The 27309-nt window shown below is 38.5% G+C and overlaps 1 protein-coding gene across 6 annotated transcripts in view; it reads right to left on the bottom strand.

The window, feature by feature from the left end:
- PIP5K1A (phosphatidylinositol-4-phosphate 5-kinase type 1 alpha) overlaps positions 1–27309 on the bottom strand; it is a 175341-nt gene that overhangs the window by 115256 nt on the left and 32776 nt on the right. For 2 of the 6 annotated variants that reach the window (XM_053703739.1, XM_053703748.1), the window contains exon 2: positions 6489–6523. In XM_053703739.1, coding sequence (XP_053559714.1) covers positions 6489–6523 — 35 coding nt within the window. Of the gene's footprint in view, positions 1–6470; positions 6524–12102; positions 12142–27309 lie in introns of all 6 variants that reach the window. The other 4 variants (XM_053703723.1, XM_053703732.1, XM_053703705.1 and 1 more) reach the window with 3 other exon arrangements.

The raw sequence follows: 27309 nt of genomic DNA, 5'->3' as shown, positions 1-27309 counted from the left end.
TCTAACTCTATTCTCTGAGATAGATCCGCATGGTCACCATCCAATTGTCTGAGCATGCACAACTGGAGAACTCTCAAATGGAATCGAGCAAAAGGAATGATGTCCATGGAAGCCACTATCAGACCGATTACCTCCATACATTGAGCCACTAAAGGATGAGCAGTAGCCTGAAGAGAGGCAAGAGGACATTTTTTTTTGTTTTCCCTGACCTCTGTCAGAAAAATCTTCATCAATAGAGAATCTATTATGGTCCATAAGAACACTACCCTTGTAGCAGGGGAAATGGAGCTTTTTTCCAGATTCATTCCATCCGTGGGAACGAAGGCAAGACAACAATATCTCTGTGTGAGATTTGGCTTGTTGAAAAGATGGCGCCTGAACCAATATGTCGTCCAGGTAGAGTGCTACAGCAATTCCACGAGAACAGATCACTGCCAAAAGAGCCCCCAGAACCTTTGAAAAAATTCTGGGAGCCATGGCTAGACCAAATGGAAAGGCCACAAACTGGAAATGTTTTTCCAGAAAGGCAAATCTCAGGAATCTGTGATGGTCCCTGTGAATAGAAACCTGAAGATATGCATCCTTTAGGTCTATGGTTGTCATATCTTGTACTAAAGGAAGAATGGAGCGTATAGTCTCCATCTTAAAAGATGGAACTTTGAGACACTTCAATTCTAGAATGGGACGGAAAGTTCCCTCTTTTTTGGGAACCACAAATAGGTTGGAGTAGAACCAGAGACCCTGTTCCTGCACTGGAACTATCACTCCCAGGGAGGAAAGATGTTGTATACATTTAAAGAACGCCTCTCTTTATCTGGTCTGCAGATAATCTTGAGAGAAGGAATCTGCCTCTGGGAGAAAGTCTTGAATTCCAATTTGTAACCCTGGGATACTATGTCCGCAGTCCAGGGATCTGGGACATCTCGTATCCAGGATTGAGAGAACTGAGAAAGTCTACCCCCCACCCTATCTGATCACGGATCGGGGGCAAACCCTTCATGCTGATTTGGAATCAGCTGCAGGTCTGATTGTGTCCCCTTGTTCAAAGACTGATTGGGTTTCCAAGAAGACTTGGATTGTTCCTGCTTGGAAAAAGGGAAAGGCTTTCCACTGAAGTTACGAAAGGAACGAAAATTACTCTGACATCCTTTAGGCCTATTCTTCTTATCTTGAGGTAGAAAAGAGCCTTTTCCACCCTTAATATCAGAGATAATTTTCTGCAACACTTGGTCCAAACAAGGTTTTGCCCTTGTAAGGAATCGCCAGAAGCTTGACTTTAGAGGAAACATCCACAGACCAGGATTTCAACTATAACGCCCTGCGGGTTAGGACAGCGAAACTAGACGTTTTAGCTCCTTGTCTAACAACCTGTAAAATAGCATCTGCAATAAAGGAATTGGCCAACTTTAGAGCTTTAATCCCATTTTGAATTTCATCCAAGGAAGTCTCTACTTGAAGAGAATCAGACAAGGCGTCGAACCAATAAGATGCTGCACTAGTCACGGTGGCAATACACATCACAGGTTGCCATTGGAGACCTTGATGAACATAAATCGTTTTCAAATAAGCCTTCAGCTTCTTGTCCATCAGATCCTTAAAAGAGCAGCTATCCTCAATAGGAATAGTGCTTCTCTTAGCCAGAGTGGAAAAGGCCCCTTCAACTTTGGGTACAGAATACCAAGGGTCTTTAATAGAGTCCTCGATAGGAAACCTTTTCTTAAAAATGGAAGTAGGGGAAAAAAGACCCCCTAGTTTCTCCCATTCCTGTGAGAATCTCCCTAGCACGGTCCGGCACAGGAAAAACCTCTGAAGTGGAAGGTTCATCAAAGAAACTATTAAGTTTACTAGATTTCTTAGAAGTGACAACGACAGGGGTATCGGAGTCATCTAAAGTAGCTAAAACATCCTTTAACAATACACAAAGGTGTTCAAGCTTAAATCTGAAGGATACCACCTCAGTCTCAGAAGAGGGAATTATACTGTCCGAATCTGAGATTTCACCCTCAGAAAGTCCCAATGCATCTTTCTCATCAGACTTATGAGAAAGGGCAACTTGGGAAGCAGAACTGAGGACAGGCCCCTTACTTTCTGAATTTCTAGATTTCCTCTTGTGTTTTCACTGTAATCTGGGAAAGGCAGCTAAAGCCACAGATACCGCTAAAGATACCTGGGCAGCAATGTCTGCTTTTAAATAAACTCCATTAGGAGTTAGAGGAACCGCCGGTGACTGCATTTGACGCAATTGAGGCTTGGGACGTAGCAGGATAAAGCAGAGGTATTTTAACAGCATCATCCTGAGACACATTAGGCTCAAACATTTTACCTTTTTGTTGACACAGGAGCTGCAATTTGTGCATCTAAACATAATAAGCATGGATTCATGAGAGCAGGCACTTGCTCCATATCAGACATGTTGTGAAACAGTATATAAACTTGTAAAGATAAGTTTAAAAGATTTTAATATTCAATTAAAATAAGCCAAGGAAAAAAATACACTTTAAATTTTATTGCAAATTAGAATTGATCCCCAGCTAAAATTATCTGAGAAAAGTTAAGAAAAAACATCAAATAATCAAAATTCTAAAATACCCCTCAGGCAACCCCACACCTCAATTATTGAGGTGCCTTACATTAAAACCAAAAAAAAATTATTTCCTGATTCAGATAGAGAATACAAATTTTTAAAAAGTTTACAATTTACTTCTATTATCAAATGTATTTTATTCTCATGTTATTCTTCGTTGAAGAGATACCCAGGTAGGTAGCGTGCACATGCCTGAAGCCCTACATGACAGGAAATAGTGCTGCCATCTAGTGCTCCTGCTAATGTATAACATTGTTGCAAAACTGCTGCAGACACGTGCACACACTTGAGCTTACATTTCTGCTTTTTAAATAATAACAAGAAAACGAAGAAAATATGATAATAGAAGTCAATTAGAAAGTTGATTTAAATTTGCTGTTCTATCAAAATCATGAAAGAAAAAAAATTGGGTTTTATGTCCCTTTAAGACCGGATCACCCAGAAATAGAGAAAAAAAAAACTACTTTTTCTTCAGAAACATTATGAAGTAAAGCCGGTCATATGACCGCAACTGCCGTTATGTTGTCTGACTTTCAAATTACTGCTGCGACAGAGAGGCACTAAAAATAGCTTCCTGGTACACCGAGTACCAGAAATAACCGTTTTTTTCAAACCTGACAGTTTAAAATGTTGCATTGTTTTATTTTTAAGCAATGGGGAAATGAATAGGCTGCTGAAATAGAAAATTCAGCCTTAGTTTCAGTTTAAACTTGAATTGTTTTAGCAAGTAAATGTGTATCAGAAAATAAAGCCTAATAAAAACATTTTACCCTTTCTTTATAAAAGAGTTTAAATGTTAGTCTCACACATGCTACAGTGCCTGCATCATGCCCCAGTGTAACCCATACAACAGGATTATCTATGTCCCAATAAAAAAAAGCAGTGTCTTAATTTGTTCAGTGCATGGTCTCCCCAACTGGAAGAAAAAGCACTTACCTGCTCCCCTGTCCGGCATGTAGACAGTTACAAGGTATGAGAAGACACAGTTCTTCACAGAGACCTTTGAAAAAGAAATAGAGTAGTCAACTCTGGCTTTCTAAACTAGGGCAGCAATTGTTAGGAAAACTCAGTTAGTACCTCTTTACAAGTTCCTAACTGCTTTAAAGCCACCACTACCCAACTGCAAGGAATGACATGGAATACGGCTATATCCCAAAACTTGCTTGTAGATTAAATAAATTTTCTTCAGACACCTAAACTTCACCTCCTCCATGCACCGAAGGCAAAGAGAATGACTGGGGGTTGTGGGTAAGGGAGTGATACTTAGCAGTTTAACTGTGGTGCTCTTTGCCTCCTCCTGCTGGCCAGGAGTGATACTCCCAACAGGAATTCCTCAAGCTGTAGACTAACCATATCTTAGGAAAGAAAACAAGTCTGGCTGCCCTCCACTCAACACATTTCCCTTCAACAGACTTGCCTGTTTCTCCTAGACAGAACCACCTTTGAGATGCTTTTCTCCCCTCACCAGATCTGAATTTTGCTAGTCTTTCTCCACTCGCTATCTCCAAATCGGACTTGCACTGTTACCCCTTTTCATACACAAATCATACTTTCATAGTCATGAGATCTACTTGTCTGCTACTTCAAATCATCCCTGCAAACTGTCTCCCAGCTACAAAGTTTTGTCCTAAGAAGTAAACGTTTCACTCAAAGACAATCTAGACCTGTGTCTGAACACTTGAGAGCAGATCTGCTCATGCCCTGCCCAAATATAATTATACTTTTCACAATAGGTTTCCATCGCCTGCTGTCAAATATCAGAATATTGGATACTGAAAGCACAGGCAGAGAGACAATATAAAGAATGTAGTGAATGCAACATTACAAGGGACATTAAACACTAAAACACATGCTAGACAGAATGATGCATTCAAAGAAAAGATTAGTCAGAGAATACCATGCAAATATACTTTTTAAAGTTTCATTATCTGCTTAAATATTGACAAAATAAGTGTAAAGTTTCAGTGTCTATAAAACAATGGAAGCTGCCATGTTGTAACTTATGTTATCTTCTCTGCTGTGGCCAATTAGGGGCAGTTATAAATAGCCAATGGCTGTGTGGAAAATAACAGGTTCTGCTCACGATTTTATAATGGAATTACAGGAAAGAATAAAATTTTTTATATATATATATATATATATATATATATATATATATATATATATATATATATATATATATATATATATATATATATATATATATATATATATATATATATATATATATATATATATATATATATATATATATATATATATATATATATATATATATATGTATCAGGTAAAAAGAGTTTATATTCTGCGCCTTTCTTCTGCGGAGTATACAGTTGTGGGGCAAAAAACAGCCCCTATAACTAAGCACTTACTTCAGGCCACCTCAATCCGTATGAGGTAAGTGATCACCAGAGTATAGATGTTGTTCCAGGACCAATGTAGGTTGTCATCCGTAAGCTGATTAACTGATGTAGAAGTAACAATATATCCAATGTGCTATGAAGAACCGGGTTGAGTGCAGAATCTTCGCCACCCAGTCAGATGTCTCCAATGATATGTGAAAAGGAAACAGACAAAAGTGCCCAACAATAGTGAAGTATGCCTTTATTAATTAAAACATATACACATATATAAGCCTCAGATGTCAGCCCACTCACACTAAGCGACCTCAATCAATATGAGGTAAGTTAAAAACCAATAATAGGAGAACATCAAGTGGCGAATCAAATAATGCACCAGCCCAGCGAATAAATAAAAATCACTCAGTTGGTACCGTACTGCGTCCCTGACGCGTTTCGTATCTCCGTACTTCTATCCCTCTGAGGAAGAAGGCAACTTCGAAACGCGTCAGGGACGCAGTACGGTACCAACTGAGTGATTTTTATTTATTCGCTGGGCTGGTGCATTATTTGATTCGCCACTTGATGTTCTCCTATTATTGGTTTTTAACTTACCTCATATTGATTGAGGTCGCTTAGTGTGAGTGGGCTGACATCTGAGGCTTATATATGTGTATATGTTTTAATTAATAAAGGCATACTTCACTATTGTTGGGCACTTTTGTCTGTTTCCTTTTCACATATCATTGGAGACATCTGACTGGGTGGCGAAGATTCTGCACTCAACCCGGTTCTTCATAGCACATTGGATATATTGTTACTTCTACATCAGTTAATCAGCTTACGGATGACAACCTACATTGGTCCTGGAACAACATCTATACTCTGGTGATCACTTACCTCATACGGATTGAGGTGGCCTGAAGTAAGTGCTTAGTTATAGGGGCTGTTTTTTGCCCCACAACTGTATACTCCGCAGAAGAAAGGCGCAGAATATAAACTCTTTTTACCTGATTTTCTTTCTAGCTGTGGAGACAAGCTGGGAGTCTCCACAAATCCTTTTTCAGCAGCCTTTCTGAACATCTAAATAAATCTGTGGACTTGTGCTATTACGCATATATATTTGTATTTATTTCCGTTATATTATACGGGATTTATTTATGTATTTATACATACATTTATATTTATACGTCACTTAATAGAACTAATACAGCGCGGGTATCACATCTTTTTCTCATATATATATATATATATATATATATATATATATATATATATATATATACACACACACACACACACTATAATTTATGATTTGATATTACCATCTTAAAGTGTTTAATGTCCCTTTAAGAGACGCCATATAACAGTAGCACATTACAAATGCATGGTACACCAGACAGTGATGCAGCTTTGTATCAAAGGAATTTTTATTTGCATTCACCCTATAGCTGCTCAGTGTTCCCGTATATATTTTTTAATTTTGTAGTAGCACTATTTCGTTTCTACCTATGTCAATAATTGCATTAAAATTGCTCAATATATACCTCCAGCTCGTCCCTCACCTCAGCAGGTAGAGGTTTCTTCAGGGTGGCAGCTCCTATGGAGAAAAAAAAATAAAATAAATTTGGATAAAAACATTTGAAATTTTTTTCTGAGTATATAGTCAGGGATTAAAATACAGTGGAACAACTCTTCCTCTTAAGCTAATAAAGTCATATTTGTGTGTGTGTCCATGTAACTCTGTTGATCGTGCATTTTTTTTTTTTTTAGTAGTGACACTCACTGACCTTACTTTAGCAAAACACCCAACAGTAGGTATTGGTATTGCTTAGGAAGGTTCCAATTCTGATAGAACAAGTTTCTGTGCTTAGTGACTAATCCCCTTAGGAATTTAAAGAGGGGGGCGTGACTCAAATCACGCTGTACCACAGCTGCTGCTACATTTAAAGGAAAAAAAATCTCTTGTAAAATATATTAAATACAGTTGTACTGCTGAAAGCATTAACATTAAATCAATAATTGAGCGACACATGAAACGCAGCACGTGTTGTAATTACGCATTGTGACTTTCTAGTACTACAAGTATCTTCACTGCATTGCGATTAAAACTTAAATTTTATTTTGCCGCACATAAAACAGTCTTTACTTTCATGAAACTGTCTGTCTTTCTGTCCAGTCCATCAGGAGACTAGGTGGCTTTCAATATAGATAAGAGCAATACAGGCTCTTTAGACTCTGGAAAAGGATGCTTGTGCAGAATTTTCTTAACACGTAACCTTACATTTTAAGGAAGAGTAAATAAATGATAAGTGTATTTCCAGCGAAAAACACTTTAAGGCAGAAAGGTTATACGTAACACAGACATTGACGTTGTACATGCTATGTAAATGATTCAGATTTATTTTTTATTTTTTTAGTACAGCCAAGTTTCAAAATGTTTACAAATATTATTGAATGAGAGGACCGGTGTTCTAAAGTAATGTGTCTACCCGTAGGAATGTGTATACCTCCATCACTTCCGGTGACGTTTCTCAGCTGGTGGAGGTTTGTGGCGCTCACTGCGCCTGCGCTAGAGGCACAGCTGAGCTGAATTGAATTGATGAGAATATGATACATTATGTGGCACGCGCACGTTACTTATAACTCTGGAGCTAATAATATTATAGACTTAATAAACTGTAATAGGCGTCTCCCTTTTTGGTGAAATGGGTTATTCCAGATCTGAGCATAGACTTGTGGTCTGCTGAGGATGAATATGTGATGGATACGTAATGATCAGTACTCATCGTGCTGCAAATGCTTACTACACGTGCAAATGTACAGATTTAGGTGACTATTGAAATCCTGGTGATCCATCAAACTGATGTTAGATACTGCTGTATAAAGTCTTCTAATAAATACAACACCCCCACCCCTCCTATGTATACAACTAATATGCACATTAAATCTGTATATTTGCACGTGTAGTAAGCATTTGCAGCACGATGAGTTTATTACGTCTATAATATTATTAGCTCCAGAGTTATAAGTAACGTGCGCGTGCCATATAATTGATCGTATTCTCTCTCATCAACTGTTGTAAGGAGTTTGGGCCTCTAGCACATGCGCAGTGAGCGCCATAAACCTCCACCAGCTGACTGTACGTCACCGGAAGTGACGTGGTAAACAAATTCCTATGGTAGACGGTTTAATTTAAGACACCGGCAAAACATAGTACCATCAGAAAGATATTATTTGTTGTTTTAAATAAATATAGACTAGCATTTGCATTTTAGAACACACAAAAAAAAAAACCTAAGACACAGGCAGAGAAGATTGTGACTTACATGCAGGGAACAATAGTAACTTTTTATTATTTTATTTAAAATTATTAATTAAAAAGACTGGATTTAAGAATTAGTTTGATTTTGAAATTCCGGGTTTGGGGATTTGTACCTGTAGAAGTACATTGAAAAGTTGTTTAAAATGATGTGCTCTGAATCAAAGAAAACATTTGCGTTTCATATCCCTTTAAACAAGGCAGAACAATCTAGTTAGTAAAAAGGACACACAATCTACATATTGAAAGAGTGAAGCTTCATTTTTAGAATGAGATCAGCCATCTCATAAAAAGCAGCTATCCTGACTAGGGCTTTGACAAGTCCTGGGAGCCAGGGTTCCCAATATTTTCTTCCAGGCAGCTCACGTTTTGGATAAGTCTACCTTTTATTGCCCGATTCAAAAACGTGTAGGACGGCTTTTAAATATTATGGTTCGCTTCTATGGTTTTTATCAAATTGTCAACTCCTGCTCTTGACATTTACAGGATTGTGAACTCTTATCCGAAAGAATGTGTTCTCTTTCAATGGCTATTGTATTCAATGACTAGACTATCATATATATCAGTGTAGGGAACAAAGTATATACTTATTGACCAGGCTCCCTTTCAGACAAGCACTTTTTTCTCCTGTTCAAAGAATGTTGATACTTGTTCCAACCAAAGAAATGCAATCATAACAAAAAGGGGATCAGCAGCATAGTGATCTAACACAAAGAGCACAATATGTGACTCAACTACTAGAAAAGGTTCAACATAATACCAAACCATCATGGAGTGCTTAGACCATCGGGGAAATACTGCTAAATCACTAAGTGAAGGACGAAGGAAACAAACTGTAAAAAGAACATTAGTTGGTAAATATATATGAAATTCAGCAGACGGCCAAAATATAGCTTCCTTCCAAATTACTACAATTTACCTGAAAATTGTAATACATAAGAGAAAGGGGGGTGCACTTCTGTATATAAACAACTTATGAAAATGTGCCATCACAACAGTAGTTTCAGGCTCCTGCTGACTAACGTATCAATCCAGCCCATCACATGAATCGCTATCCTGATTGTGACCAGATGGTAACATTTGCAAACACTGTCCGTCGTTTCAGTTACAATGTACAGCATAAATTACTACAATTTGAAAAATTTAACTATAATTTAATACTTCTTAGTTTGTGGTAAACACTGCACTTAATTTTTAGTAATATGGGGCATGTTACCAATCCAACATAGCTGTGAGAGCTGCCCTTTTCAGACAGTGAGCAAACTTTCCCTAGGGAATTGTGTACAAGCATGCAAATCCTGTTAGTTTCACAATTAAAGTGATGGTAAAGTTTACATGTTTTAAAATCAGGTCTGGAAACCAAGCAATATTTTAGATGGACTTTAATTGATCACTAACTTAATTTTTATTTTAGCTGTGCCATTCTAACACCTCACGCTCCAGACGCCCACTTTAAAATATATTTTTTTGGTGAGCTGTTTCAACTTTTCTCCAATCTGCGCTCTAGCTACAACAAAAGTACCGTACATCTAGAGTGCTGATTAGAGAACAGTTCAAACCGTTGGCTCACCAAAGAAATGAGTTTTGAAGTGGGCGACCAGAGTGTGGGTTATTAGAATGGCACAGCTAGATTAAAAAGTTGCAGTGGATCTTTATTAGAAGTGATCAATTAAAATTCATCTAAAATGTCGCCTTAGATTCCAGACTATGTTTTAAAACATGTAAAGTTTACCATCACTTTAATATTTAAAAGCTTTACTTTTTTTTTTATTAAATGGATAGTTTCCAGCTCTGATGTGAGTCACAACAACCGCCTATTGGAAACAAACTAATGGCACTTGCTATGAGTGCAATGTGAAAGATAGAGGGATGTGATGGATTGAATTTATATGCTGTTGTAATTTAAGATTCTATGCATGTTAAACATGTGGAACACACTTTAATCCTTAACAAAAACCTGCCTCTCTTAATGTGTTGTCCTTATATGACCATTTATATCAGTAGGATCACTGCACAGAAACTGTGTACATAATAAATGAAAAGATGCATTTGCATACACTTTTAAAACAATCCTTGTAGAGCTGTCAGAGTACAATTGAACAGACAGCTTTCCAGCTCACATGATTCGTTTCCCTCAAATCATGGACACAGGAAAACACAATCCTCATTCGCGTACAGAAATACAATTAAAAAGCCAGTCTACTTGATTTTTTTTATTGTTTAAAAAGATAGATAACTCCTATACAACCCATTCCCCAGCTTTACACAACAAACATTGCTATATTAATATTCTTTACAACCTCTAAACCAGAGCTTTCCAAACTTTTCATGTCGGTGACACACTTTTTAGACCTACATCATTTCGCGACATGGTAATTAATTCAGTTGTACTAGCAAAAAGGATGTTAAACTAACTTGTTTTAAAATATACGGACACATACATAAATTATATAATAATATGTATTTACAAGTAACAGTATGTATGTGCAAGAATTAAAAAAAAGTTTAATAACACCAATAGCTACTTACTATTTTAATGGGATGTATGAGGTTGATGGGATGAACACAATTTCTGAATATTTGGTGGAATATTAGATAAAGACACATTTCATCATCAAGCATTTTTAAGCTTCCACTTCCTATCCATATATCAAGAGCAGGAACAGCAATGCACTACTGGGAGTTAGCTGCAAAAAAAACCTCTGACTTCAGCTCAGCGTTTAAACTGCCGCCCTTAGAGCTCCGTGAGCCATACTGACTACTGCCCGTGCTGCAAACACACTGCTGTCCCACTCACTGACTACACATGCAGTCACAAGCCAATTAAGGAGACTACACGTGCAGTGAGGAGCCAATGTGCCGCCAAAGCCGCCAATGGGAATAGTTTCAGTTCCCACTGAGCTGTGTTAATTGGTTAAGATGATCTGTGACCCACTAGGTATCAATCCTGTCAACCATGTGATATGCATAGCAGGCGGAAAGTCAGAAACCCCCCCCAAAAAAAAAAATTAAATTTAAAAAATATTGCGCTGAAGCAGGGACACACCTACACGCTGCTGCCGACACACTAGTGTGCCAGGAAAGATAAATAAATGTCCCTTTTTAAATTTAACTAAGGCTGGAGCTATCTTCTTTTCTTGTACACGTGGAAGTAGCTGATCGCTAACTCAGTGCCTGGTAACTAAAGGTTTGGTGCTGGTTCCCATACTTTTGAACTTTCTAATCCCCTGCAGGCCGACTCTTAACCAAGTGCATTTAAATTAGCTTTTCACAGCCAGATAGTGCTAGTTCATGTGTGCCATATAGAGAACATTGTGCTCACTCCCATGGAGTTATGAAGGAGCCAGCACTAATTGGCTAAAATGCAAGTTTGCACAGAGATAAGGGAGCAGTCTTCAGAGGCTTAGATACAAGGCAATCACAGAGGTGAAAAGTATATTAATATAACAGTGTTGGCTGTGCAAAACTGGGGAATCGGTAATAAAGGCATTATCGTTTTAAACAAAAAATTGTAACGTAGAATGTCCCTTTAAGAGCTTAAATCCCACATGCCAGAAAACAGCCAGGCGTTATGGTTTGTACAAAGAGGCACAGGCTAAGCACATCACACAAGACGTCAAAACAGATCCTAGGATATAAGGATTCTACAGAGGAGGCACACAGCAAACTATGTAAAATGTTCTATGGAACAGCCAGTTTTTGTAATTATAGGAGACGAGACATTTAAAACATATTAAAAAAAAAAGTACAGGTTAAGATCAAACTCTGTCCAGCAGTTAGAGAGAGCAAATCTACTTATTGTTTAAAATTGTTTTTGAAACATGCAAACTGCCTGAACCATAAACACACGCTTGTACCTCTGCGGGACTGCAGACCACAGCACAGAAAACTCAGCACTGGTGGAGAAAGAAAGAAAATTATAATTATCAAATAGAGAGAGGAAGATGAGGCTATACTGGTTTGTACATTCAGTCACACATATCACATTGTAATCTATGCTAGCATGTTTGTACAATGACAGATCAGTCTGTTAACAGTAACGCAACACAGGGAAAAAAAGACATCAGTAGAAATATGCAAATATGCAACAGATGTAAAACGTTATACTCCGTTACTGCAGGTTTTAAAAAAAAAAAATAAAAAAAAAAAAAAATGAAGAAATGAACAGCAGCAGTCAGCATCAACAGTGCTGAGGTCATGAACTCTTTTACTGTGATCTCCTGAGATTTCACATGAAACTTCCTTACACTGAATAGGAAAATAACATGAGTGCACGAGGCTCAATCCTTCAGCTGTCCCGGGACAGACATACTGATTTGCTGCTTAGAAGTCCTTTACAATGGGATGTGGCTACAGAGAAACTTTTGAGGTAAAATATCTTCCTTTTTTACATAGAGATGTTCAGGTGATATTTTTACAGCTATACTGCATCACTTTCAAGTGTTTCAACATTTGGGTATTATGTCCCTTAAAGATGCCAGCCTCCCTTGCTGCCTATTTGATCTGATGCTTGCCCAGAGTGATCTAATAACTATTAAACAATGGTTTTGAAACTCTGTATAGAGAAAATGTTATATTACCCTGGCTGGGATTGTATTTAAAAGGGACACTGAACCAAAATTTTTTCTTTCATGATTCAGATAGAGCATGCAATTTTAAGCAACTTTCTAATTTACTCCTATTATCAATTTTTCATCATTCTCTTGCTATCTTTATTTGAAAAAAGGCATCTAAGCTTTTTTGGGTTCAGCACTCTGGACAGTACTTTTTTATTGGTGGACGAATTTATCCACCAATCAGCAAGAACAACCCAGGTTGTTCACCAAATATGCGCCGGCATCTAAACGTACATTCTTGCATTTCAAATAAAAGATACTAAGAGAATGAAGAAAATTTGATAATAGGAGTAAATTAGAAAGTCGATTAAAATTTCATGCTCTGAATCACAAAAGAAAAACTTTGGGTTCAGTGTCCCTTTAAGAACTAGTCTGTGTATGTAGGTTTTAGTACATGCCTTGGTAAAAAAAAAGACATAGCTACTAGACATGTGCTTTGCCTTATTTTATTTTATTTTTTTTTCAAGTCTAGTCCAAAACAAAAACTTCCATTATTCAGATAGGGCATGTGAATTATTAACAATTTTCCAATTTACTTCTATCGCCAATTTTGTTTGTTCTCTTGGTATTCTTAGTTGAAAGCTAAATCTTGGAGGTTCATATGCGAATTTCTAAGCCCTTGAAGGCCGCCTCTTAGCTTAGGGCATTTTGACAGTTTTTCACCACTAGAGGGTGTTAGTTCATGTGTTTCATATAGATAACACTGTGCTCACGCATGTGGAGTTCCTAGGAGCCCGCACTGAGTGGCTAAAATGCAAGTCTGTCAAAAGAACTGAATTAAGGTGGCAGTTTGCAGAGGCTTAGATATAAGGTAATCACAGAGGTAAAATGTGTATTAAACTGTGTTGGTTATGCAAAACTAGGGAATGGGTAATAAAGGGATTATCTATCTTTTAAAACAATATTCTGGTGTAGACTGAGCCTTTAAAGAGAGATAGATATATAGATATATAATTTTTTTCATGTAAGTGGCAAGAGTCCATGAGAGGAACACCAAGAAATATAGGTTTTCCAAACCCGATGATACATTTTCCTGGAAGCAGACTTAAGAGTCTGTATCATAGTGCTAATCACGGAGTCAAAAAAACCTCTATGACTAAGCGTTCAATTTCCATGCCATCAAATTTAGAGATTTGAGATCCTGATGGAAAAACGGCCCTTGAGACAGAAGGTCTGGCCTTAAAGGAAGTGGTCAAGGTTGGAAACTGGGCATCTTGACAAGGTCCGCATACCAAAACCTAAGAGGCCAAGCTGGAGCTATCAGAAACACATAAGATTGTTCCATTATGATCTTAGAGATCACCTTTGGAAGAAGAACCAGAGGTGGAAAAATGTAAGCAGGTTGGTAAAACCAAGGAACTGCTAGAGCGTCTACCATCTCCGCCTGAGGATCCTTGGACCAGGAAAGATATCTTGGAAGTTTTTTGTTCAGAAGAAAGGCAATCAGATCTATTTCTGGGGAACCCCACATCTGTACCAATTGAAGAAACATCTGGATGGAGAGACCACTCTCCCGGATGTAAAGTCTGACGACTGAGATAATCCGCTTCCCAACTGTCTACTCCTGGGATATGAATCGCAGAAATTTGACAAGAGTTGAATTCTGCTCAAGAAAGTATCACAGACAGTGGAGGCTCCTCCATTTGAGCACAATCGCACGTGCCCCCCTCAGAAGCCCAGAAGAAGCCCAGAAGATAGAAAGAAAAAACAGAAGAAAAAAAATATAATTTTTCCAATAGCCCCCTACTGTAAAAATTATATTTTTTTTTTGTCCCCCAAAAAATTCAAACAGTTTGTTTAAGAAGGAAAAAATTTATTTTTTATTTTTTATTCTATCATTTATACACTAACCGCACGTGCGGTAGCTAGATATATGGCAGTGTGCTATGCGCATCTTAAATTTGCAGCCTGCGCAGCTCCCAGCCTCCCCATCCCTATACTTTGTGTATCGCACACTTCAGACTGTGCGATCTGTGGGAGGTGTTATTCACAGAGAAAGGCAGCAGCCAGTGACAAAGTAGAGCATCATCACGTGACTGTGAGTGATGACGCTTGGCTGAAGCTGTAACTTTTTTAAGGTGAGGGGCGGGAGCGCGCTCAAGTGTGCTGTGGAGAGCTGGGGGTATGAGCGCTCTGTCGGCAAATGCAGAAAGTGGAAGGAAGGAGGTAAGTCATGGCTGTGCTGTGGAATATGTGCTGCGTCCCCTTACTTGTTGTTGTTCTACTAAGTCTGTCTCTTCCTCCTACCTGACGGATCATTTCTGAGCCTGTCAGGGAAAGTGTTGTGATCATGTACTTAAATGTGGGACCCACCCGGTAAACACTTCACCCTTGACATTTGAATTACCAATACCTAATAGAAAAAAAGACTCCGTAACATGCTGAACACAATTTAACTCCCTGGCTGCCAGAAAGGACTGCAGTTTATTCCTAAGCAGTGTATTGCAGCCCTTTTTGGTAGCCATGGGGTTAAATTGTGAATCAGTGTTTTCCTATGCATGCTGCAGGGCAGGAGGTCATGAGGGAGAGGACAGCTCCAGTTTAAATTTACAACTCTGTCTTCTGCACGGCACTTGAAGCAGCAACTATGTGATAGAGGTCAGTCTGTGAGTTAGTTGCTAAAGTTTTATGCTCTAAAATACTTAATATACTGTATGTACTGTGGCACAAAGAAGGTTAGCTCAGCCTCAGCTCAGATTATTAATACACTACCACTGCTGTATGTTATGAACATTTAAATGAGCTGGACTGGAACTCAAGTTTAGAATAAGAAAAAGTCCCAAGAGTATTGTAAAAATAATATTACCATGCATGTGACTGTCCCTGCATATATAAGTGTATGTCTGCTTATATCTGTGTGTGCCTGTGTGCATGTGTTGGTGCCTATCTGTGTGTGTGTATCTCTGCATGAATGTATGTGTGTATCTCTGTGTATGTATAAGTTTGTGCATCTCTGTGTAACTATGTATGTATGTATGTGTGTATCTCTATGTATGTATGTCAGTGGATCCCCTTATAGTAGGTATAACAATGATACCTATATAAATTAAATGCCCCTTTACTTTAGTGTCAGACAGTGTGTGTATTAAACATTATTAAAAAGTGTATTCTGCTTGTCTCTGGGTGTATATATATATATACTGGGTACTTGAGTCCTGTCACTGGGGCAGTATAAGGATATATATATATATATATATATATATATATATATATATATATATTTATATTTATAAAGTCCTTATACTGCCCCAGTGACAGGACTCAAGTACCCAGTATATATATATATATATATATATATATATATATATATAGTAACTGCAGGGTGTATGTGTGTATGTGGTGCTCTTGTCTTTCAGGTTAGTTATGTACATACAACACACAGTAATACACATAACACACTGCCCTCACCTTGTACAAGAATGTGTTAAGGTAACTGGCATAGTGTGTGTGTGTGTATGTATGTATGTATGTATGTATGTATGTATGTATGTATGTATGTATGTATGTATGTATGTATGTATGTATGTATGTATGTATGTATGTATGTATGTATGTATGTATGTATGTATGTATGTATGTATGTATGTATGTATGTATGTATGTATGTATGTATGTATGTATGTATGTATGTATGTATGTATATATATATATATATATATATATATATATATATATACACATACACACACAATAAAATGGGCGGGGCCATCTGAGGGGCGGGGCTAGTGCTCCCCCATCTTCAAAAGTCACCAGCCGCCACTGATCACAGATACTTCGTTCATTGCTTAAGGATTGTGAGTCACCCCTTGATGATTGACATATGCCACAGTTGTGATATTGTCTGTCTGGAATTGAATATAAAGTTCTCTCTTCAATAGAGGCCAAGCCTGAAGAGTTCTGAAAATAGCACGGAGTTCTAAAATATTGATTGGTAACCTCGCCTCCTGAGGTTCCCAAATCCCTTGTGCTGTCAGAGACCCACAGACAGCTCCCCAACCTGTAAGACTTGCATTTGTTGTGATCACAGACAGGAAGGATGAACAAAGGAGGCCCCTTGAACAATAAAGTGATGATTTAACCACCAAGACAGAGATTGTCGAATGTTGGGACTTAAAGGGCCACTGTAAGTAAATATTTTCTATGCCTGTTACTAACTACCCAAAATACGCTTTTTATCAATAGCATTTCATTAACATATCTCTACCGTATATCAGAAATCTTGTCTGCAAATTTAATTGTTTTCCAAACCCACTCCATGGGTATCCTTTGCTCTGTACCAATCCGTTTACAATCCGTCTAGAAAAAAAGACAGACAATCTCAGAAACCGATAGTGGTCTGGGTGAATCTGAAGATAAGCGTCCTGTAAGTCTATTGTGGACATAAAATGACCTTGCTGAACAAAATGGAGAATAGTCCTTATAATCACCATCTTGAAAGTTGGAACTCTTACAAAACGATTTTCAGATCCAGAATTGGTCTGAATGAATCCTCCTTCTTTGGGACAATGAACAGATTTGAATAAAAACCCAAACCCTGTTCATGTAGAGGAACTGGAACAATCACCCCTGAAAGCTCTAGGGCTGAAACACTTCAGAAAAGCCTGAGCCTTCACAGGGTTTGTTGGAACATGGGAAAGAAAGAATCTTTCCATAGGTCTTATTCTGAAACCTATTCGATACCCCTGAGAAACAATATTCTGAATCCACTGATTTTGGACAGAATCTGCCCAAATGTCTTGAAATAATTTTAGTCTGCCCCCCACCAGTTGAACTGGATTGAGGGCCGCACCTTCATGCAGTCTTAGGGGCAGTATTTGGTTTCTTATAAGGCTTGGACTTATTCCAATTTGTGGACGGTCTCTAATTGGAACCAGAGGCCTTAAGGTAAGGAGTGTTTTTTTGGTTCCTTAGACTGACTAAAACGATTGGGAGCTTTAAATTTACCCTTAGATCTTGGGGCAGAAAAAACTTCCTTACCCCCAGTGATAGTGGAGATAATGGAATCCAATTGAGAACCAGATAAATTATTACCTTGAAAAGATTGATTATAGTAATCTAGATTTAGACACCATATCTGCATTTCATGATTTAAGCCATAAAGCTCTTCTAGATAGACTAGCTAAAGACATAGATTTAATATCAATCTTAATATCAAATATAGCATCACAAATGATTAGCATGTTGAAGTAAAACAACGTTAGACAAATCAGGATCCAATAGCTGCTCTGCTAAATTGTCCAACCAAAGAGTTGAGGCAGCAGCAACATCAGCTATAGAAATAGCAGGTCTAAGAATATAGCCAGTATGTAAATATGCCTTCCTAAGATGAGATTCAATCTTCCTATCCAAGGGATCTTTAAAAGAAGAAGTACTATCTCCCAAAGGAATAGTATTACGTTTGGCAAGAGTAGAAATAGAGCCATCAACTTTAGGGACTTTCACCCAAAGCTCTAAATTAGACACAGGTAAAGGATACAATGTTTTAAACCTAGGAGGAGGAGTAAAAGAAGTACCAAGCTTAGACCATTCCTTAGTAATAATATTAGAGATAGCATCTGGAATTGAAAAAACTTCAGGAGTAACCTCAGAAGTTTTAAAAACAGAACTCAAACGTTTGCTATTCTTGTTATCAAGGGGACTAGATTCCTCAATACCCAAAATAAACAGAACTTGCTTTAACAAAGAACAGATATATTCCATCTTAAAAAGAAAGGAAGATCAATTTCAGAGTCTAAAGTAGGATCCTCTGAGCCAGATAAGTCATCAGCAGACACTACTTCAGTATGCTGTTGGTCAATACAAACTTCACCAGAATTATGAGAAGTAGGACCTTTTACGTTTATTTGAATGCGGAATAGCATCATAGCCTTCTCTATGGCTGCAGCAATATAATCTTTTATATCTACAGGAATATCATGTACATTACACTGAAGGTTTAACAGTAGATGTATTTGTACTTATAGAAACTAATCAGCATGAAACAATTTCTCATAACAACAAGTGCCACATACTTCAGCTGAAAAAGGAAGATTAGCCAATTTACAACATACACACTTAGCTTTGGTAGATTTGTTTTCAGGCAACTTGGTTCCTTACAGTAACATCAGAGGCAGGATCAGTTTGAGACATCTTGAAAAATGTAACAAAAAAGAAAAAAATAACATTTAAACAAAAACATAATTTATGCTTACCTGATAAATTTATTTCTCTTGTAGTGTATCCAGTCCACGGATCATCCATTACTTATGGAATATATTCTCCTTCCCAACAGGAAGCTGCAAGAGTCCACCCACAGCAAAGCTGCTATATAGCTCCTCCCCTAACTGCCATATTCAGTCATTCGACCGAAAACATGGAGAGAAAGGAAAAACCATAGGGTGCAGTGGTGACTGTAGTTCAAATGAAAAAATTACCTGCCTTAAAGTGACAGGGCGGGCTGTGGACTGGATACACTACAAGAGAAATAAATTTATCAGGTAAGCATAAATTATGTTTTCTCTTGTTAAGTGTATCCAGTCCACGGATCATCCATTACTTATGGAATACCAATACCAAAGCTAAAGTACACGGATGATGGGAGGGACAAGGCAGGTACTTAAACGGAAGTTACCACTGCCTGTAAAAAACCCTTTCTCCCAAAAATAGCCTCCGAAGAAGCAAGGTATCAAATTTGTTAAATTTGAAAAGTATGAAGCGCAGACCAAGACTCCGTCTTGTAAATCTGTTCAACAGAAGCCACATTTAAAAAAAAGGCCCAAGTGAAAACCACAGCTCTAGTAGAATGAGCTGTAATCCCTTCAGGAGGCTGCTGTCCAGCAGTCTCATAAGCTAAATGAATTATGCTTTTTAACCAAAAAGACAGAGAGGCTGCTGAAGTCTTTTGACCTCTCCTCTGTCCAGAATAGACAACAAACAAGGTGAACGTTTGATGAAAACTGTAGTAGCTTGTAAGTAAAACTTTAAAGCACAAACCACGTCCAATATTGTGTAATAGACGTTCCTTCTTTGAGGAAGGATTAGGATACAAGCATGGAACAACTATCTCTTGAGTGATGTACTTGTTAGATACCACCTTAGGAAAAAACCCAGGTTGGTACGCAGGACTACCTTATCCGTACGAAGGACCAGATAAGGAGAATCACATTGTAACACAGATAACTTGGAGACTCTACGAGTCGAGGAATTAGCTACCCAAAAGGAACTTTCCAAGATAAAGATTGATATCTATGGAACAAAAAAGGTTCAAACGGAACTTCTTGAAGAACCTTAAGAATCAGGTTTAAGCTCCATGGCGGAGCAACAGTTTTAAACACAGGCTTGGATCTAACCAAAGCCTGACCAAATGCCTGAACGTCTAGAATACCTGCCAGACGCTTGTGCAAAAAAATAGACAGAGTAAAAATCTGTCCCCTTTTAAGGAATTAGCTGACAACCCTTTTCTCAAAAACATCTTGGAGAAAAGATAATATCCTGGGAATCCAGACTTTACTCCATGAGTAACCCTTGGATTACTAACAATCAGATATTTACACCATATCTATGTTCAATTTTCCTAGAGACAGGCTTTCATGTCTGTATTAAGGTATCAATGACTGACTCGGAGAAGCCATGCTTTGATAACATCAAGCGTTCAGTCTCCAGGCAGTCCATCTCAGATTGATTCTATTTAGATGGTTGAAAGGACCCTGAGATAGAGGGACCTGTCTCAGAAGCAGAGACCGTGATGGAAAGGATGACATGTCCACCAGATCTGCATACCAGGTCCTGCGTGGCTACGCAGGCGCTGTCAAAAACACCAAAGCCCTCTCCTGCTTGGTCTTGACCTCCGGAGGAAATCCCACTCCCCCGGAAGAAAAGTCTGACGACTTAGAAAATCCACCTCCCAACACCTGGGATATGGATAGCTGATAGACAAGAGTGAGTCTCTGTCCAGTGAATTATTGTAAGACTTCTAACATCGCTAGGGAACTTCTGTTCCCCCTTGATGGCTGATGTAAGCCGCAGTCGTGTATATTGTCCGACTGAGTATGATGTACCTCAGAGTTGCTAACTGAGGCCAAGTCTGAAGAGCATGGAATATCACTCCCAGTTCCAGAATATTTATTAGAAGGAGGGTCTCCTCCTAAGTCCACTATCCCTGAGCCTTCAGGGAGTTCCAGACTGCATCCCAACCTAAAAGGCTGGCATCTATTGTAACAATTGTCCCATCTGACCTGCGGAAGGTCATACCCTTGGACAGATGGACCCGACATAGTCACCAGAGAAGAGAATCTCTGGTCTCTTGGTCCAGGTTTAACAGGGGGACAAATCTGTGTAATCCCCGTTCCTCTGACTGAGCATGCATAGTTGCAGCGGTCTGAAATGTAGACGTGCAAACGGTACTATGTCCCTTGCCGCTACCATTAAACCGATTTCATTAATGTACTGAGCCACCGAAGGGCGCGGATGGGATGAAAAAACACGGCAGAAATTTAGAAACTTTGACAACCTGGACTCCGTCAGGTAAATTTTCATTTCTACAGAATCTATCAGAGTCCCTAGGAGGGAAACCCTTGAGATTGGGGATAGAGAACTCTTTCCTTGTTCACTTTCCACCCATGTGATCTCAGAAATGCCAGTACTACGTCCGTATGAGACTGGGCAATTTGGATGTTTGACGCCTGTATCAGGATGTCGTCTAAATAAGGGGCCACTTCTATGCCCCGCGGTCTAAGGACCGCCAAAGCGACCCCAGAACCTCCATAAAGATTCTTGGGGCTGTAGATATCCCAAAGGAAAGAGCTACAAACTGGTAATGCCTGTCTAGAAAGGCAAACCTGAAAAACGATGGTGATCTTTATGCATCACAATGTGAGGATAAGCATCCTTCAAATCCATTGTAGTCCTCTATTGACTCTCCTGGATCATAGTTAAGATGGTACGAATAGTTTCCATCTTAAATGACGGAATTCTGAGGAATTTGTTTAAGATCTTTAGATCCAAAATAGGTCTGAAGGTTCCCTCTCCTTGGGAACCACAAACAGATTTGAGTAAAAACTCTGTCCCTGTTCCTCTCTTGGAACTGGATGGATCTCGTACACAATGTAAGAATGCCTCCTTCTTTATCTGGTTTGCAGATAATTGTGAAAGGCGAAATCTCCCCTTTTTTTGGGGGGGAATCTTTGAAATCCAGAAGATATCTCTGGGATATAAATTCCAATGCCTAGGGATCCTGGGCATCTCTTGCCCACGCCTGGGCGAAGAATGAAAGTCTGCCCCCTATAGGATCCGTTACCGGATAGGGGTCCGTTCCTTCATGCTGCCTTAGAGGCAGCAGCAGGCTCCTTGGCCTGCTTATCTTTGTTCCAGGTCCGATTGTCTCCAGACCGCCTTGGACTGAGCAAAAATTCCCTCTTGTTTTGCCTTAGAGGAAGAGGATGCCACACCTGCCCTGAAATTTTTAAAAGGCACGAAAATTAGACTTTTTTTTTTTTTTTTTGGCCCTTGATTTGGACCTATCCTGAGGAAGGGCATGACCTTTTCCTCCAGTGATATAAGCAATAATCTCATTCAAACCAGGCCCGATTAGGGTCTGCCCCTTGAAGGGAAGTTAAGTAGCTTATTTATTAAAGTCACGACAGCTGACCATGATATAAGCCATAGCGCTCTGCGCGCCAGTATAGTAAAAAACAGAATTCTTAGCCGTTAGTCTAGTCAAATGAACAAGGCATCAGAAAACAAAGGAATTGGCTAGCATAAGCTTGTCAAATATATTCATCCAATGGAGTCGCTTAACTGTAAAGCCTCATCAAGAGACTCAACCCAGAACGCCGCAGCAGCAGTGACAGAAGCAATGTATGCAAGGGGCTGCAGGATAAAACCCTGTTGAATGAACATTTTTTATCCATTGGATCTAAAAAGCACAACTGTCCTCATCAGAGGTAGTGGTACGCTTAGCTAGAGTAGAAACTCTTCTCTCCACCTTAGGAACTGTCTGCCAGAAGTCCCGTGTGGTGGTAACTATTAGAAAACATTCTTCTAAAAAATAGGAGGGGAAGAGAACGGCACACCTGGTCTATCCCATTCCTTATTAAAAAAATTTTAGTAAACCTCTTTAGGTATTGGAAAAAACATCAGTACACACCGGCACTGCATATTATTTATCCAGTCTACACAATTTCTCTGGCCCTGCGATTGTACACATTCATTCAGAGCAGCCAAAGCCTCCCTGAGCAACAAGTAGAGGTTCTCAAGCATAAATTTTAAATGTAGAAATATCAGAATCAGGTTAAATCATCTTCCCTGAGTCAAAAAAAATCACCCACAGACTAAGCATATTGTGAGGTAGTATCATACATGGTTCTTAAAGCGTCTGTATGCTCTGTATCTACCCCCAGAGCTAACTGCTTTCCTTTAATTTCAGGTAGTCTGACTAATACTGCTGCCAGAATATTATTCACCACCTTTGCCATGTCTTGTAAAATAAACGCTATGGGCGCCCTTGATGTACTTGGCGCCATTTGAGCGTGAGTCCCTGAAGCGGGAGTCGAAGGGTCTGACACGTGGGGAGAGTTAGTCGGCATAACTTTCCCCTCGACAGAATCCCCTGGTAAAAGAAACGCTATGGGTGCCCTTGATGTACTTGGCGCCATTTGAGCGTGAGTCCCTAAAGCGGGAGTCAAAAGGTCTGACACGTGGGGAGAGTTAGTCGGCATAACTACCCCCACGACAGAATCCTCTGGTGATAATGTTTTTAAAGACAAAAAATGATCTTTATTGTTTAACATGAAATCAGTACATCTGGTACACATTCTAAGTTGGGGTTCCACCATGGCTTTAAAACATAATGAACACAGAGCTTCCTCTATGTTAGACATGTTAGAACAGACTAATAATGAGACTAGTAAGCTTGGAAAACACTTTAAATCAAGTTAACAAGCAAATATATAAAACGTTACTGTGCCTTTAAGAGAAACAAATTTTGTCAAAATTTGAAAAACAGTGAAAAAAAGGCAGTAAAACAAACGAAATTTTTACAGTACATGTAATAAGGTAACAGAGCATTGCACCCACTTGCAAATGGATGATTAACCCCTTAATGCAAAAAACAGATCAAAAAAATGACAGACGTTTTTAAAAAACAGACACAACAAAACTGCCACAGCCAACAGTGGGAAGCTTCAGTTAACTGTTTCTATGCAAAATTTAAGCCAGCCATGTGGAAAAAACTTAGGCCCCAATAAGTTTTATCACCAAACATATGTTAAAAAACGATTAAACATGCCAGCAAACGTTTTAAAACACATTTTTATAAGAGTATGTATCTCTATTAATAAGCCTGATACCAGTCGCTATCGCTGCATTTAAGGCTTTACTTACATTACTTCGGTATCGGCAGTATTTTCTTAGTCAATTCCATTCCTAGAAAAATATTTTACTGCACATACCTTATCTGCAGGAAAACCTGCACGCCATTCCCCCTCTGAAGTTACCCCACTCCTCAGAATGTGTGAGAACAGCAAATGGATCTTAGTTACGTCTGCTAAGATCATAGAAAAACGCAGGCAGATTCTTCTTCCAAATACTGCCTGAGATAAACAGCACACTCCGGTGCCATTTAAAAATAACAAACTTTTGATTGAAGAATAAACTAAGTAGAAAGCACCACAGACTCTCACGACCTCCTATCTATGTTGAGGCTTGCAAGAGAATGACTGAATATGGCAGTTAGGGGAGGAGCTATATAGCAGCTTTGCTGTGGGTGGACTCTTGCAGCTTCCTGTTGGGAAGGAGAATATATTCCATAAGTAATGGATGATCCGTGGACTGGATACACTTAACAAGAGAAATATCCAATTTCCTCAAACTAGCAGTTTCAGGAATGGAAAAAATGCTTATATGAAAAACAAAAGCAAATATCATAGCCCTCTGTAACAAATGAAAGCAGAGAGCAAAAGAGGGAGAGACTTAATATAACAACAACAATGACGCCAACAAAGATGATGCAAATGCTGAGAAAAGAAAAAAAAAAAAAAAAAAAAAAAAAAAAAAAAAACTTGGCGCCAAGATTAACAGGAAATGACAAAATTTGCGTCATAACAGGAGTGACTTCGCGGCAAAAAAATTGCTCCAAAAATAACGCAATAAATAGAAGTATTTTATATATCCATATCCGATTCCTAAAAATGTTTAACTGGAAATTCTATTTTTGAGTAGTTTCCAAAATTGTCAAGCCTTGTAGCACACAACTGAAATTAGTTTTTATTAGTCTTTGGAAAATCCAAGTGCCTGCTGCATGGTTTTCACATGTGTGGGGGAGCAGCCAGACCAGGGGAGTTCTGCACACTAACTTATCCTGAAGGGGGGGGGGGGGGTGAAATCAGATAGCAAGGGAAATAAGCAGCTGTAAATCAGAAACACACTTAGCTTTGGATAAAGCCACAAGAAAGGTCCAAGTCAAATACTTTAAAGACCGTAAATAAAAAATAATCCTACATAACACATTTATTTATTGGTGGTGAGAGTCCATGAATACATATTACTGGCCACCAGGAGGAAGCAGAGACATCATACACCAGAATTTTTAAACCCTCCCAGTCTTATATATACATAAGTAGAGGAGAAACACAAAGTAGGAAAGACAGTAGGGTAAAGAGGTGCAAACTAGAACTGCCACCAACGAGAAAGAAAACTTGGGTGGGTCTCATGGAATCTCAAGAAATAAATGAATTTATCAGGTAAGCATAAAAGGTGGTGAGAGTCCACAAGTCCTTACTATTGGGAAATAATACCCAAGCTGTGAAGTCCACGAAAAACGGGTAGGACAAAATGAAGGCAGGCACCTATTTACTAGACAATACAACCTGAAGAACTGTCCTGCCAAAGGCAGCCTCAGCAAAAAACATAAAAAGTGGAAAATGGTAAAAAAAAAAAAAAAAAAGTGTAATGATGACCAAGTTGCTGCCTTACAAAGCTGATCCACTGAAGCCTCATTATTGAATGCCCATGCCCAGATTCTACAGACAGAACAGGTAGAATGAGCAGTAGAGGAGGAGACTATCCCGCCTCCAAGTAAGCTGTATAAATCAAATTCTTTAGCTTTTATAGCCTTCTGGCCCTTATGCTTCCCCAAAAAATTAACAAAACGGAAGATTGTCTGAACTGAAAAGTAGTTTGCAGATAATATTTTAAAGCTCTAACTACATCTAAATTATGCAATAAACGTTCTTTTAAATTCTTCGGATTGGGACATAATGAAGGAACGAAAATCTTATCTTGATGAAAAACAAATTGGCACTTCACAAGAAAGCGCTGATAATTCAATTGTGAGAAGAAATAAAACTTTCCAAGACAGTAGCTTAATATCCAACTCATAAATAGGTTCAAACAGAGGAGAGTGACGATACTCAACACCAAGTAAAAAGGGACAGTCAAGTCAAAATTAAACTTTCCTGATTTAGTTAGGGCATGCAATTTCTAATTTACTTTTATCATCAAATTTGCTTTCTTCCTTTGGTATTCTTTGTTGAAAGTTAAACCTAGGTAGGCTCAAACTGATTTCTAAGTCGTTGAAGTCTGTCTTATCTCAGTGCATTTTGACAGTTTTTCACAGTCAGATAGTGCTAGTTCATGTGTGCCATATAGATATGTACTCACTCCCATGGAGTTATTTATGAGTAAGCACTGTTTCACTAAACTGCATGTCTATCAAAAGAACTGAGAAAAGGGGGCAGTCTGCAGAGGCATAGATACAAGGTAATTACAAAGGTAAAAAAAGTAAAATAAAAATATAACCGTATTAGCTATGCAAAACTGGGGAATGGGCAATAAAGGGATTATGTATTGTTTTAAACAATAAAAATCCATGGAGGAGTAAATGGCTTTACAACCAGTCTGAGTCTGTATACAGCTTGTACAAATGCATGAATATCTAGAAGTCTGGCTATCTTCCGGTGGAATAACACAGAAAGAGCAGAAATATGAACCTTTGAAGTACTCAGTGACAAACCCTTAACCAAACAAACCTGAAGAAATTGTAGAATTCTAGGAATTCTAAATGAATACCAACTAAAATCTCTAAACATAACAGAAAAGATAAATCTTCCATATCTAATGATATATCTTCCTAGAAACAGGTTTATGAACCTGGATAAGTGTATTTACCACCAAATCTGAAAACCCCCTTTGGGCAATTAACTGTTCAATCTCCAAGCAGTCAAATTCAGAGATTGCAGATTTTGATGTAAGAATGGACCTTGAGATAAAAGATCTGGATAATGAGGCAGAGTACTGGGCATCTGAACCAGATCTGCATGGCCATGCAGGAGCTATCAAAATGGCCGACGTATGCTCCTGTTTGAGACTAGCAATTATTCGACAAAAGCACAACTGAAGGAAAAAGATTAGACTTGCTGAAAAGGCCAAGGAACTGCTAGAGCACCTATCAATTCTGCTTTGGGGTTGGCATGA

This window comes from Bombina bombina, chromosome 1 (assembly GCF_027579735.1).
Source record: "Bombina bombina isolate aBomBom1 chromosome 1, aBomBom1.pri, whole genome shotgun sequence".
Taxonomy (NCBI): Eukaryota; Metazoa; Chordata; class Amphibia; order Anura; family Bombinatoridae; genus Bombina; species Bombina bombina.
Note: the sequence above shows the minus strand (reverse complement) of the source record. Positions and strands in the feature narration are given on the sequence as shown.